This window comes from Centroberyx affinis, unplaced genomic scaffold (assembly GCF_046629955.1).
Source record: "Centroberyx affinis isolate AG114_WGS23_722 - 3 ecotype Tasmania unplaced genomic scaffold, CSIRO-AGI_Caff_v1 ptg002724l_1, whole genome shotgun sequence".
Taxonomy (NCBI): Eukaryota; Metazoa; Chordata; class Actinopteri; order Beryciformes; family Berycidae; genus Centroberyx; species Centroberyx affinis.
In genome coordinates this window covers 43,905-57,898 of record NW_027280892.1, presented here as the reverse complement: position 1 = coordinate 57,898, position 13,994 = coordinate 43,905, and the positions used below count along the sequence as shown (strand labels likewise).

Genomic DNA, 13,994 nt, shown 5'->3' with positions numbered 1-13,994 from the left:
CATAAGCAGACACATTACATACTGTACGTTTTATCAGACTAGATCAGGATGTGGGGCTGCAAGTTCCATCCTCATTAATTGAGATGCCATAGATTTGCCCTATTTCACCAAATTGTTAATATTATTATTATTATTATTATCATTATTATTATTATTATGGAGTTAGGTATGGTCACTGGTTGGAAATCTGCTCCACACAAGAAGTGAAGAATCCAAATTTAAGATGTAATCCAAAAGCAATTCAAATGAATTTGAATTGCATGAATTTGAATTTGTGGTGCTAGAATTAAATTATTGTTTGCAAAAATTGAAACTGAATTGCAGAATTTGAATTTTGTCCAATCCAACTCACTCTACAAGTGTAGAAATCAACGGTGCATCACACACTACAAGATATTATTAATATTATCTTGCCCGAGAGAGCTGCTGTATGCAACAACTCATGTGACCATGGAGAGGCAGGAGGCAGATGTTTACAAACATGGAGGCGGAACAGCTGGCTTTGGTGTGTTCGGTAGTTTGCAGTGCCAAAAAAAAAAAACGCTGGAATGCTATCGCTAGCCTCAAGGGCTAAAAGGGCCGGGACACTAAAGTTGTATTGTCCAATGTTGAAAGGCATAAGGAAAATGAGCGGTGACGTCGGCGTTCAGATTTGAACTCGCAAATATCAAACAGGTTAGAAATTATCGGGGCGGCCCTGCGAACAATTCGGGAGGGTTAAGATCTGATTTGTAAACAGCTCACATTACCAGATATTCTGTGCCGAACATCGGTACCGACCCAGATCCAGATTTCTCCTCCGGTTGTCGAGAGGGGCGAATCGAGGATAAATCGGGGATAAATCGGGGATAAATCGGGGATAAATCGGGGATAAATCTGCAAAAAAACTCCTGTAATCTGAGCCCAACATTAGCCACAATTGCAGCACAGTACACCGAAGCAGAGAACAGTACCAGTAAATCAAACATACCTGAAGCTAGTTGCACCCAAATTGAATTGCAAGAACTGAATTCGAAAGAGGGCTGAACTTGTACCTCAGACTAGTTTGAAAAAAAGTTACAATTTGAAAGCATGAATGACCAAAATCAAATTCAAACCATTACTTTCTGCAATTCAGTTTCAATTTTTGCATACAACGATTCAGTTCAAGCATCAATGACTGCCCATATTTCTGGCTGTTGAAGTCCTCCAAATATAGTTACCTCTCGCTGCCATTTGGGGCCGCCCACATGCAAAGATGCCAAGAACAAGTAATGCTTAAAGTAGTGTTTTTTTGTTATTGAGAAATATAGAGTCCACAACTGCCATGTTACCCAGAGCAGAATTAAGAATACCTTGCATATCCTCATTCAACATTGTCTTATTCAGGCATATGGCACCTGTCCCGGGGCAAGTAAGGTGTCAGTGTTTTGTTCATTAGCACTTCGGCAGGGATAGACATCGGCTATCACAGTTACAAGATGGTTGCTCTGAACAGTAGACCATTCTGCCACCCAAGACCACCTATGGTTCTCATTTTTCATGATTGCGTCTCCAAAGAGAGGGCTAGAAATCCTGACCTTCGGGTTGTGGATTGAGGTGAGAGGGCTACAGTAGAAAACCCTGAACTCTACAGTACCTCTAGATTCAGACTAGGAACCACATCTTCATGCTCCACTCTGTAGGCCATGTTTGACTAGCTCTGTGGGTCCAAGTCATGTGCTATCATGACACAAGAGCCTGCAGGTTTTTAATTCCAACCAAACACTAAAGTAGCTGATTTCACGGATTAGTTCCCCCTCTCTGTGGTTGAAGATGTGTTGATGAGTCAAATGAATTGCTCTAGTGTCTGACTCACGGGTCACGATGGCACATGCTGCAGAGCCACAGAACTAGCCAACTGTGGCATCAAAGGTATTGCAGCAACATGAGTATGTGAGTGGCTATGTGGTCCAAAGGTTCAGCTGCTGCAAACATTTCCTCGCCTACAAACCATAGACTACAAAGTCAAAAAACTATTGTATCCTCAAATACCTATCATCTGCAATCTACAGTATATGTCTCTGTTTAGAGTTAGGGTGAGGCATAAGGTCTGAATAAAGGTCAGGGTAAAGTAAACTCAAAGTAATAAAAAAATGGTTGCTATTGGCTAACTCTGTCCAGGTACCAAAGCGGAACCATGAAGACTTGCAACTCAAATGTGCCAGAGGGGCACTTCAGCAAGGTCTGCTTGATATTACAACGTCTTCTTGTCTCTGCAGACATGCTCATAAATATTTATGAATGGTGGACGGACCTATAGGTTCACCTAAACAGCCAAGGTAATTGCTCGGACCGAAAAATCATGAATGTCAATGAAGAAATGGAGTCTTTCTTTGATTTTAAGAACTTGGCAAGGGCTCTGTCAGCACTTCTGAACTAAGGCCTGTTGAAAACACTTTCCACACCATGCCTTTGACTCCATATGGTGGACATGGTGCCACATGACAGGACTGTGGGAATAGAAAATATTCTAGTTACATACATACACTATTTGTCTAAGCCCATTGTAGGTGGATTGCTGGTGAATTGGTGAGCTGTAGCATTTATTAAATACTGCTACTACTACTACTACCACTACTACGACCACTACCACTACTACTACTATAATTACCACTGCTAGTACTAGTACTACTACTACTGCTACTACTAATAAAAATAATGTAAAATTTTAGTAGTAGTAAATATACTATAAAATAACAAAGTATAGTAGTCGCTCCATTGATTTACAAGCACCTGTTGACATACCTCCATACCTCCATTCTTATCTCATATTTCAAAATATTTGAATGTACAGCATTATATTACTCAAAGAACCAAGCAACAACAGTAAAATATTTTATTTAGAAAATGACTATTCATTTTGAAAATAAGTTTAAGAAATCCAGTGATATATGTAAATAATCAATAATCAGGTTAAAGTGCAAAAATACAATTAGATATATCTGTACAAAAATAACATTGGAATGTGATATTAAAAAGGAGGAAAAGGCGGCTAGGCTAACATGGCTTCAATCATTTTCAGTTGTTTACAAAAAAAATTGCATAAGAGTCGGAGTGTCCCTTTTACAGTGTCTTTGGATTAAAAGCTTTTGTAGCAAAGTATTTGGAATGAGCAGCCGCAAGTTTTTATTATTTTTTTCTGAGGTCGATTTCACATTCCATAGATCCACTGGGTTCTGTGCCCATTTCGGCTTTGACAACTAGGCATACACTTCTCCACTAAGCCTTATATGCTTTTAACTGATCGTGGAGAAACTACTCTTCATAAATATTCTCTGTAGAAATCCAGGGCTGGAAAAAAAAATGTTTTTTTTGGCTGGTGAAATATTTCATCCTTGAGTAATGTTCCCATGTTCTATACAAGTGGAGAGATATGCTTCCAACGGTTGAGATGAACAAAAGTCTTTGGTTTTTGCTTGATTGTCATTGTTGTCTTTGGGTCATTTGGTTTTTTCCAGTGTCCCCATCCCTTATATGCTGTCAAAATCACTTCATCTTGGGTGGCTTTAGTTCCTTGACCTGCATATGTAATGTTTTGTGGACAGCCAGAGTCCTTGACTGACAGAATCCCTTCCCACACTCCTGACATTTGAAGGGCTTCTCTTTGGAGTGAATGTACCTGCAGGGTGGAACACAACAAAACACTGTCAGTATTTCAGAATAACATCATCATCATCAGTATTCAGTCATCACACTGCTGTTGGTTTATGCTCCTCTTTTTGCCTTTCCTCTAGAACAGTGATTCTCAACCTTTTTCATATCAAGGACCCCTAATTTAGTCCACATTAGGGCCACGGACCCCCATATGATGCGATTTTTTCTCTCAGACGCAAATCTGACAATATTTTTATTGCTAGATATGATTTTGTCCATGACTATCTGTATTGTAGGTAGAGAGATAACAGAGAAACTATGATCAAAACAGTCATTCTTCTACATTCTCTAATTGTGTTAACTTCTTGTAAATGAAATAATGCTGAAGTTCAACAATTTATGAATTTGTTGGGGACCCCCTGGAATGCCCTCAAGGACCACTGGTGGTCCCCGGACCCCACATTGAGAACCACTACTCTAGAACTTGCTCCTGTCACCTCCACCTCCATCCTCTATGTCGCTCATACTCATACTAGCTACAGTAGTAACTCCACCATGGACAGCCCTGACTGTCAAGCTGTCACCCTATCGACCCAAATTCAATTCTGGTGTCAGTATAGTCAATGCTAGGAGATCTTCTCCCCATAAGAAGTGACAGATCCAAACTGAAGAGAGAAATCCAACGATGGCTGAACCTCTTCACCACCTCCACCCCACACACTAATGCTGTGTTCATGTCATTTCGAAAGAAGTGGAAGAATGGGATGACATCTAGCTGCTACAGCTTTGAGGTGTTCGTGCGTTTAACTCGTTGGACCGCCCACATCCAAAATCACGTCTATCAACAAACTGCAGCAGATACTATTCACTTTTTCGTAGGTAGAGTCGATTGGATTAGCATGAATATAACGGATCATTTCGACTTTTATTATCTTGGATTGAAGACATTGATGGATTCCCTGCCATGTTTGCCACCCGTGTTGACACACTTAGGCAATTTGTAACTCCAAGTGGGAAATATCGGAGCCAAAAAAAAATTCCCACGTCCTAGTTGTAGTTACCACTAGGAGGCTGATAGGAAGAATTCTTCCCAATCGGCGGCTCATATGTATGATAAATCCGACATGACATCTACGCGGCAAAAGAAGACATTTCTTTGACCAATTTCACTTTACAGGATTTCTGGCTCTTGAAGTCCTGACAATTGAAACAGTTGCCTCTCACTGCCATTTGGGGCCGCCAAAGTACGAAGTTTTCTAATGCAGCTTTAAGGGAACTGAATGCATTTGTCTGTGCTCTATAGTTGCGATTGGTTCAAAAAAGCAATGCTTTTAACATCTCTGTATTGCCTCTCTATTTGGCCCCGTAAATGGTTTCTGCCAAAACTGTTAACTTTCAGTTGTTAACTGTTAGCTGTTAACACTTATCCATATAAGCCACAGCTGTGAAACTGCATTATCGCAAAATATCCTGCATGTTTCATTGTAGCATACCTATTAGATCTGTACATTCTGCCTAATGGAAGGTTTTGTCACCCTGATCCTGGATCATCAAATTGCTGCTGACTGGTTTCTATTATTACAATGTTGATTGATGACAAAAATGATGATCCTGTAGTAAGCCTCTCAGCATCAGACAGCCTCTGAACGACTGCTGCTTATCAAATGCATACTGTGGATTTGCATTTACTTTGGTAGATCCATTATGTTCTTTGTCTGTTTAAGCTTTGACAACTAATTCAACCGTTCTCCACTAAGCCTTATACTGTATGCCTTTAACCAACCCTGAAACTACACATCATAAATATTCTCTGTAGAAACCCCTGAAGTATTTGCAATGCTGCATATCAAACAGATAACATTGATTTGCCCTTTCATGTATATTTATATATATGGCTATGTGGCCATACATTACTGAAATCAGTCCACAAGGTTTAGCTACTATGTTAACCACACTGATTACTTTTTGATGCATAATAGGCTGCTGATTTCTTTATGATAATGTGACTACACAATGTATGAAATAGGGTCTGGATCAATATACGTGTGCAGAATTGCACTTTACTGCAGCATAACTGCAATATAGGTGTTTAGTACAGCAATAATTACAACTCTAATAAGCTCTTAAGAAATTACTCATGAAGTAAAGACAGTGTTATGGATGGGATCTGATTTGAGACGCTAGGCTGATGTATGGTTCTCACCTGTGGTCCCGGAGGTGGTCTTGTCTTCTGAAGGCCTTGTGGCAGATATCACAGGTATACGGCCTCTCATCCGTGTGCGTCCGCTCATGGATCAGCAGATTGTAGGATTTGGTAAAATGGCGGCCGCAGAACTTGCAGACAAACTCTTTCTTGGTCTTGGAGGGCAGTCGGCCTCGGCTGGGCTTGCGCTCCGGCGAGGAGAGCTTGGTCACGTCCAGGAGGCATCCCAGGCCGGCCGAGGTCGCGTGGTGAGATGAAGCCTGTGCCGCCGCCGCGCCCGTCATGCTCAGGTCCTCCGCCTTCAGGGGATCCTCCTGGGTGGCCGCCGTCGCCAGGTTGGCGAAGTCGAAGCGGGGCTTGTTCTTGGAGCCCTGCAGCAGCCCGGCTGAGTCCTGCTTGGGCTGAAGGAGGTGGGGGAAGATGGGAATGGAGGCCATGGACGAGAACTGGGCAGGCAACTTGGAGATGGTGCAGCGGGGCAGGGCCAAAGGCGGGTAGCCCAGGGTCCACTGGTGGAGGTGGATGGCGTGGAGGGCGCTGAAGCTGTAGATGCCAGGGAAGTGGTCTGCCGGCAGCTGGAGGCCTGTGGAGCTCTGCAGGAGGGAGTAGTTGGCCAGCTGTAGGGAAGGGTGAAGAGGGACCGGTGCTGGAAGAGTCTTGCTGCCCATGGCTGCTGCACTAAATCCAATGTTCCTTCTGGAAGAGAAAGAAAACATTAGCAGATGGCAATAGGTATCTATCGGGCCAAGTCACATTGATTTACTTGTAATGGTTTCTAATGGTTTCATAACATCTACTCAAATTGAGGAAATAAATTTAGGATGGTAACTTAGATTACTATTGGCTTTGATCACAGCTTTTTTATTGCGAAACAAATATATATTCAGAGAGCTGTTTTACATTGTTACTAACAGCATGTAACATTAATTCACGAGGAATGACAGCACAAGAGGACGAGTAATGTGACATGTGTTTGCATTCACGACTCGCAAATGAATAACACACAGGGATGAAAGCACTGGAACGTGGACTAAACCAACAAACACTTAAGATAAACATATAAGATAAATCACTGGCTAATTTTGCTTTTGATAATGCTATATTTCATAGAATGCAATGAAAAGGGGTTTTAAAGGAAAGAAAAGTATTTTTTGCCATTTCTTATTAGATAGGTGTACATTATGATATGGAGGCTTAGCTTAAGAGGGGAAAACCCTAACCGTTTAATATATAGAATGGTAAAATTAGTATAATATAAGGTGAAATAAATAATAATAATGTTACACGTAATAAGGGCAGACTGTAGATCACACCCCCCCCTCCCCCAGCCCGAATGTGAGCACCCCCACCCCCCACACACACACACACACCCATTGAAAAACAACACACACACACCTCTATCTGGAGCCAATACACATCTAGCCCAGCTTGCTGCTGATAGAGCTGTTGAAGGGGCCTCATTATCAGCACATTAAGGCAGCGCATGTAAAAAAAAAAAAAAAAAAAAAAAGGCCCCACACTATAAAGTGAGCTAGCTGAACGTTATGGAGGAGCCCCATTGGTTTTCAGTCCCAGCTGGATTGAAACCTAAAGAGAGCGCTAAAAGCTAAAAAGCTGTCTGCACCACACCTGACCGCCACAGGAACTCCCTGCACAAACCTTGGGCCGACATACAATGAAAAAAAAAAAGCCACACTTTGATGAGGGAGGTCAGCCTGCCTTTGAACATGTGTGTGTGTATGTGTGTGTGTCCTCGTGTTCCTATACTTACGAGGGCCAAGTGTCCTCACAAGGATAGAAAGATGTGGACATTTTACTGACCCACATTTCTTTCAAGGGGTTCGTTTAGGATTAGGACTTGGGTTTAAGGGGAAGATTAGAATTAGGTTTAGGTTTAGGTTAGGAGTAGGGGTTAGGAAATGTAGTCCTCTCAAGTGTAGTAAGACAAATGTGTGTGTGTGTGTGTGTGTGTGTGTGTGTGTGCGCTTGCATGTATATACGTGTGTGGCAAACGTGTCTGCGAAGGCGAACACAAAACAATTGGCAGCGCTAACACACACAAATGCGTCAGACATGAAGAAAGACTTGTGTGTGTGTTATGAGTGTGTGTGTGTGTGTGTGTGTGTGTGTGTGTGTTTGGTGTGGGTGTTTCCTGTTCCCAGAAACATGCCTGGGGCTGTTGAAGGCAGCTAAACAGAATGACAGCATTCAGCCAGAGACATACCTGCGAGCTGTTAAATCAGGTTTGATAAGCAGGAATAACAATAGACAATAATGTATCTTTGTTTGAGCCAGACTGTGATGGACAGCAGCCATGGCAGCTCCAAGTCCCGGTTTCTCAGTTCTGGTTCTCAACACAGCTGCCATGCCACTCCTTGCAGGTGGGAGACCTGATCGTTTTAATGCACTAGACCTGATATGAGCAGTCGTTTGGCTTTAGTAGCACACTGTAAAAACTCAGTTTAGTGAACACACTTTAGTCCTAAACTCCATGCATGTAGATGTGTTTGTCAAATTCATCTTACAATTGCTAGATCATTTATAATTATGAGTTCATGAGCTGCGACTTAAAAGAAAAAATTTTCCAAGCACATGCTATAGGCCGGTGGTTCTCAACGTGGGGTCCGGGGACCACCAGGGGTCATTGAGGGGGTTCCAGGGGGTCCCCGGCGAATTGATGAATTGTTAAACTTCAGCCATTATTTCATTTACAAGAAGTTAACACAATTAGAGAATGTAGAAGAATGACTGTTTTGATCATAGTTTCTCTGTTATCTATCTACCTACAATACAGATAGTCATGGAATTCTGGACAAAATCATATCTAATAAAAAATAGTCTCAGATTTGGGTTTGAGAGACAAAATCTCATCAAATGTGGGCCCTAATGTGGACTAAATTAGGGGTGCTTAATATGAAAAGGTTGAGAACCTGCTATAGGGTATAACAGTTTAATAAGAATCATATAGGTCTTTTTTCTGAGAAAAATGAAAATAATGATAACCATCATGAAAATTGGCAATACTATTAGCAATACTGACAGCGAAACCTCCTCGCTAATTAAAGAACAAATACCACAGGAATGTAGTTTCAACTGATAAACACTTGTCAACATGACCAGACATTTGTTGATTGAACTTATTGTCTTAAATTCCCACAGTGAGTTTTACTAGATTAGAACAACTGATGAACTTTGACCTGGCTCTTCACTACGATCACAGTCAGAAAAGTTGTTTTTAAGTTAAAGTGCCTCCATGTATTTTGAAGTCTTTTTTTTTTTCTTTTTTTTTTCTATTTTTACAGTGTAGTGTAATGAGTGGCCGCAATCCCACAGCTCACTGAAGTGCAAATGTCATGTCATCATGAAGCACAACATTTTAAATAATTGTTTCTAACTGACTGGGATACAGCTGTGGGGTTCACAAACATTTACATTTTCACAATGAAATCAATTGAGGTAGGGGAGTTTTTTTTTTAAATTATTATTACTCCCAAGATCAGTAAACTAAGATGATCCTTAGTCATTCTTGACAAATTGTTGTAAAATGAACTTTCTCTTCCTGTAATTGAAAGAATTCAAGGTTTGAGTGAAACTAAACTGAACTGATCCTTTGGCATATAGATTTTTTTGTTTAGATTTAAAATATATGCAGCCCTGAGGAGAAGTCGGTCAATTCAGTGAAATTCAATAAACTAGTATAGTGAAACAGTTGTAATTAGAAGCAGCGGAGCTCGAAAAGCCCCCTGCGGTTTGTTCCTTTCTGATCATGACGCAGAAGTAATTGACTTTTACTTAGGAGGTCATTAGAGGAGATAAGCGCTCTGCTGCTGAGCCTCTCCTGTCCTTTAACCCTTTGATGTCTGCATACCTAAGGGCCTCTCACGGTCCAAACTGCGGTGACTGTGAGATTCAGCGCCTCGCATGGCCTTCGCATGTGTTGATTGGGATTTCGGCTATCACCTCCATGGAAAAGCGATGATCAGGTTAAGTCTAGGATAGGCTTTTTTTTTTTTTTCTGCCCAATTCAGTTAAAGAGGTTCCAAATCCAGGCCCAACACGATCCAAATTCTATATAAAAAAAAACATATAGGGCGATATGTTGCCTTGCAGGTGAGCGGGGGTGTGAACGCATTAAACTCTATGGCAAAGTCATTTGCCACCAAAACCTGCAAAATTAATTGGACAATATAATAAATTATTAAACGTATAGGGACTGACAAGATGTTATTATTTAGTCAATGGGAGAAATTATTCCCCGTAGGTCACCAAAGGGAACATTAGTCCTGAATGCTCCCTGGTGTGTTTATTTTATTTTATTTTATTATTTTTTTACATATGATTTCCAAATAGATTTTAGCTTCATCTTTTGCTCTAATTATAAAAAAAAAAAAAAAACACAAAATCAAATTTGGACTCGCTGAGGCCAAAGGGATGGAGCGCGCCACACCTTTACCGCATCCACTTGACATTAAAAGATGACATTATGGTTTTTTGTGTGGGGGACGGGGCGGGTGGGGGGGGGGGCGCCACTGCCATCTGATGTGTTGTCACCCCATCATGGGACATCAGCAGCGGCGTCTCCTCCAGAGTCTTTTTTTTTTTTTTTTTTTTTTAGGGGTGTCTGCTCTCCTCCGCGCGCCAGGAGCCATCAAGACTCACATTGACCATGAGCTGATCTCCACTGAGGTGATGAAAAAAAGAGGCCATTGAGTTTAACCCGTCACACCTGCTTCACACACACACACACACACACACACACACACACCAGTAATCTGACGCACATGGCCTCCGTTTGAGCCGAAACCTTATTAAGCAATCCGGCGCAATTAATTAGGTAAATAGTGGCGGAGACCCGCGGCGTGGCGTAAAAAAAAAAAAAAAAAAAAAGGCGATTCTCACAAACCTGCAGCGCAAAAAACAAAACAAACGAAGGTGTTAACAGCTTAGGCCCGAGTTGTTCCCTTTTCTTTCTTTCTTTTTTTTCTATAGAAATGCATATTCCAGGGGCTTTAGATCAGCTTGCCTGACCGTGCAGCATTTACTCGTTTTATCTTTATTCGGTGCATTTAACCCCCCCTCCCTCCTCCTCCTCCCCGCATCAGGAACAAGGGGGGGGGGGGGGGCCCGAGCGCAATAATCCCAGACCAGGTACCAGACTTCACAGCCAAAGCCATCCAGTTTCAAGTGAGACCAACGCAACGCCGTTCTCATCAGTTCTAGCGGCGATTTTAGTGGCAAGAGTCGGGGAGAAATGACCGAACTTGACCGAGCCAAAACAAATGAAAATGATGGGATGTTTACACCATAACTGTTTTTCTTTTCCTTCCAACAAACCCCCCTTTTTTTTTTTTTCTCCTGAGTTATTTACAGCACAAGGGTATTTAATACGTCTATTAACAGCCAATCGTACTAATCACACAATTTATCACTTAGAAACTTTCTTTGGAGAGTTTCTTTTTGTGCGCAATGGACGTGGAAAGGAACGAATTTTTCCAGAAATATTTAGATTTTTGGTCTCATATATAGACCTACACACCTGCCGCAATATAGGTATACATCTGCTTTTATATGGTGAATAAATTTAAATACAGTGCGAATCAATATAGAGCAAAAACACACCATCCTTGCAAAATTTAGATTTAAAAAAAAAAAAAATCCAGCTGTCAATAATTACATGGGCGCGGATGTTTGCATGCTCGTTTTGCATTTTCTAGAAAAAAAATATGACAGCATGTAAGTTATTAGCAAATATCATCTCATATACAGAGAAGAACATGCTTAAGATAATAAGGTGGGATGTGGTAATAACAGTATATTCTAAAGGCCTGAATAAATCCTTCCCCCAGTCCATCTGAAGGATCCCACCTGCAGCAGCTCCAACGCAAAGCCTCACATCTCCTGCGGATGTTCACTTATTGTAGACGTTATGAAAGAAAAATAATAGGAACAAAATAATAACAATAATAATAATAAAGTCAAAGGCTGAGCAGGTTGCCTCTGCACGCGTCAACTCATTTCAAATCGTTTAAAAAAAAAAAAAAAAAGCTTGTTTCCAATCCCTGTTTCCCCTATAGGATGTTGCAGTGATTTTTTGGGGGCATTTCACGCCAAACTCTGATTCTAATTTGAAATAGTTAATAGATAAGAGTGAATAGTTACCAATAACAGCTGGTTTAGGGTTCTCCTTCCAAAGCGCAAAGGGTCCCGTCGGAAGGGTCAAAGTCTTTTTTTTTTTCTTTTTTTTTTTGGAAGTGAAGTTTTGCGCAGCCTTGTTCTTCGGGGGGTTAGGGTTAATGGGACGGCCGGAGCGGCAGCATGTTCAGTCCGCTGCTGTTCGGGTTACTATCGGGTCAAGAGAGAGACCGAGGAGGCACGGCGGTGTCTTGTCGGTTCGGGACGCCTCTCCACTGTTCTGCGGTCAGAGCTTTCCGCCGCCTCTTTATTGCAGCGCAAAAAAAAAAAAAAAAAAAAAAGCTCGACTCCCACCAGGCAGCGTCACTCAAGCCAAGCCCACATACTGTACAGCACAATGCAACACAATACAGTACAGTACTCCCCTTGCTGCATGAGCTTATAGTGTAAGGTAAAAAAAAAAAAAAAAATCATGTTTTCTGTCATCTTCTCGTGTTTTCTTTTATGTCAGCCCCTGGGCGTCCATTGGATATGACTGGGTAGAATTAGAATGTTTCATCATTAGGATGAAGAGCAAAGGTCAAGCAAAAAAATTGACAATTCAATTGGAAGGAATAATAATAATAATAATAATAATTAAAAAAAAAAAAAAAAAAAAGTCATAGTCTATCTGGGAGCAGGCAGGAACAATTTTGCCTCCAGGCGCGTTTCTTCTCTCCGTGCAAGAAATGCGCATGTGTATAATAATAATAATTTGTCACACTCACCAGATCATAACATCTTGTTAGTCATCAGTCGTTGCTTCACTTTGTCCCCATCGACACGTGCGGGTTCGAAAATGCTTTTAGATACAACGGGGTTTAGTGTAGTAAAGATGCAAACTCATATACTATAAATTCATATTTGGCATTTACGTGCCTGACACCTGTCAATCAAATTGATATGAACGCTGAAAGAAACAAAATGACTTGTTTGGGAAATGTTACATGTAAACTGTACTGTATTGAATGGGGATAACGAACCCTATAGGCCTGAGACATCAATGCAGAGGGTCAGTTGTACTGTCAGTTTTTAAAGATGGTCAGTAAATGTTTTATCAGATGACTAAATTATTATTAATATTATTGTTATTGTTGTTGTTGTTACTATTATATTTGCAGTAGTACTACTAGTAGTAGTAGTAGCAGTACTAGCAGTATTAGTAGTAATAGTAGTAGTAGAAGAAGCAGTTGCAGCAAATGATTATAGGCTATATCAATTTGCTGTTTTTTTTATGCAAAAAGTAAAAAAAAAAAATCTACTTTTTGCAGCATTTGTTGTTGCAAATCTTTTCATTTTTGCATTGTTTCCCAAATTTGCATTTTTTTTTTTGCATAAAAACAAATACAACTGTCACTTCAACAATTACAGTCATCCATGACTGAAATGAAACTTGTGTTGTTTCACTTAACTATGAGCACATGCATAATAACCAAAGCCATTGCTCACACAAAAAAAAAATCATTTTTGTTAAGCTTGAACATTATGTCAGTTTGAAATGCCTCCATTTTGAACAGGGTAACATACTGGAGGTCATGCAGGTTTGACCAGTTAATAGCCTGTGGTCTTTTACTTGTGAACAAGCAGCCTGTGATGTTAATGATGTTCCCTGTAGCTCAGTAGAACAGACTGGAGCAGCTCTCTAGGCTTGTTACAGTGAATGAAATCTGCCATCTGCTGGTGAAAATGTTTTTTTTTTTTTTTTTTTTTTTTGGGTCACAAATCAACTTCAGCTTGTCTTTTGATTCATCTGCTTTGGTTCAGCACATTGGCAGCATGGGCCATTATGGTGTCTCCCCGCTGTCAAGCATTAACTCTGCTAATGTGCAGCTCTGTGATTCCCATCGCCAGCCAAAAACTGAGATTTCAGCCGTGAGAGCGACCTTATAATGAAAGAAACAAATACGATTCTACTGTACAGTCCGTATGACTGAAAATGGCACGGAGTGGATTATCTTGGCTTACTCTGCCCCACTGTTATGAGAACGCTTGGCAGGAACGTGTT

The 13,994-nt window shown here is 40.9% G+C and overlaps 1 protein-coding gene across 1 annotated transcript; it reads right to left on the bottom strand.

Annotated features, from left to right (window-relative positions):
- Positions 1–2,907: 2,907 nt before the first annotated feature.
- On the bottom strand, positions 2,908–12,215 carry osr1 (odd-skipped related transcription factor 1). Its single transcript, XM_071535505.1, has 3 exons — positions 11,978–12,215; positions 5,819–6,514; positions 2,908–3,640 (listed from the first exon to the last, which is right to left on the bottom strand). Exons 2-3 carry the CDS (start codon positions 6,484–6,486, stop codon positions 3,508–3,510), a joined length of 801 nt encoding a protein of 266 aa, XP_071391606.1. The 5' UTR covers positions 6,487–6,514; positions 11,978–12,215; the 3' UTR covers positions 2,908–3,507.
- Positions 12,216–13,994: the final 1,779 nt, after the last annotated feature.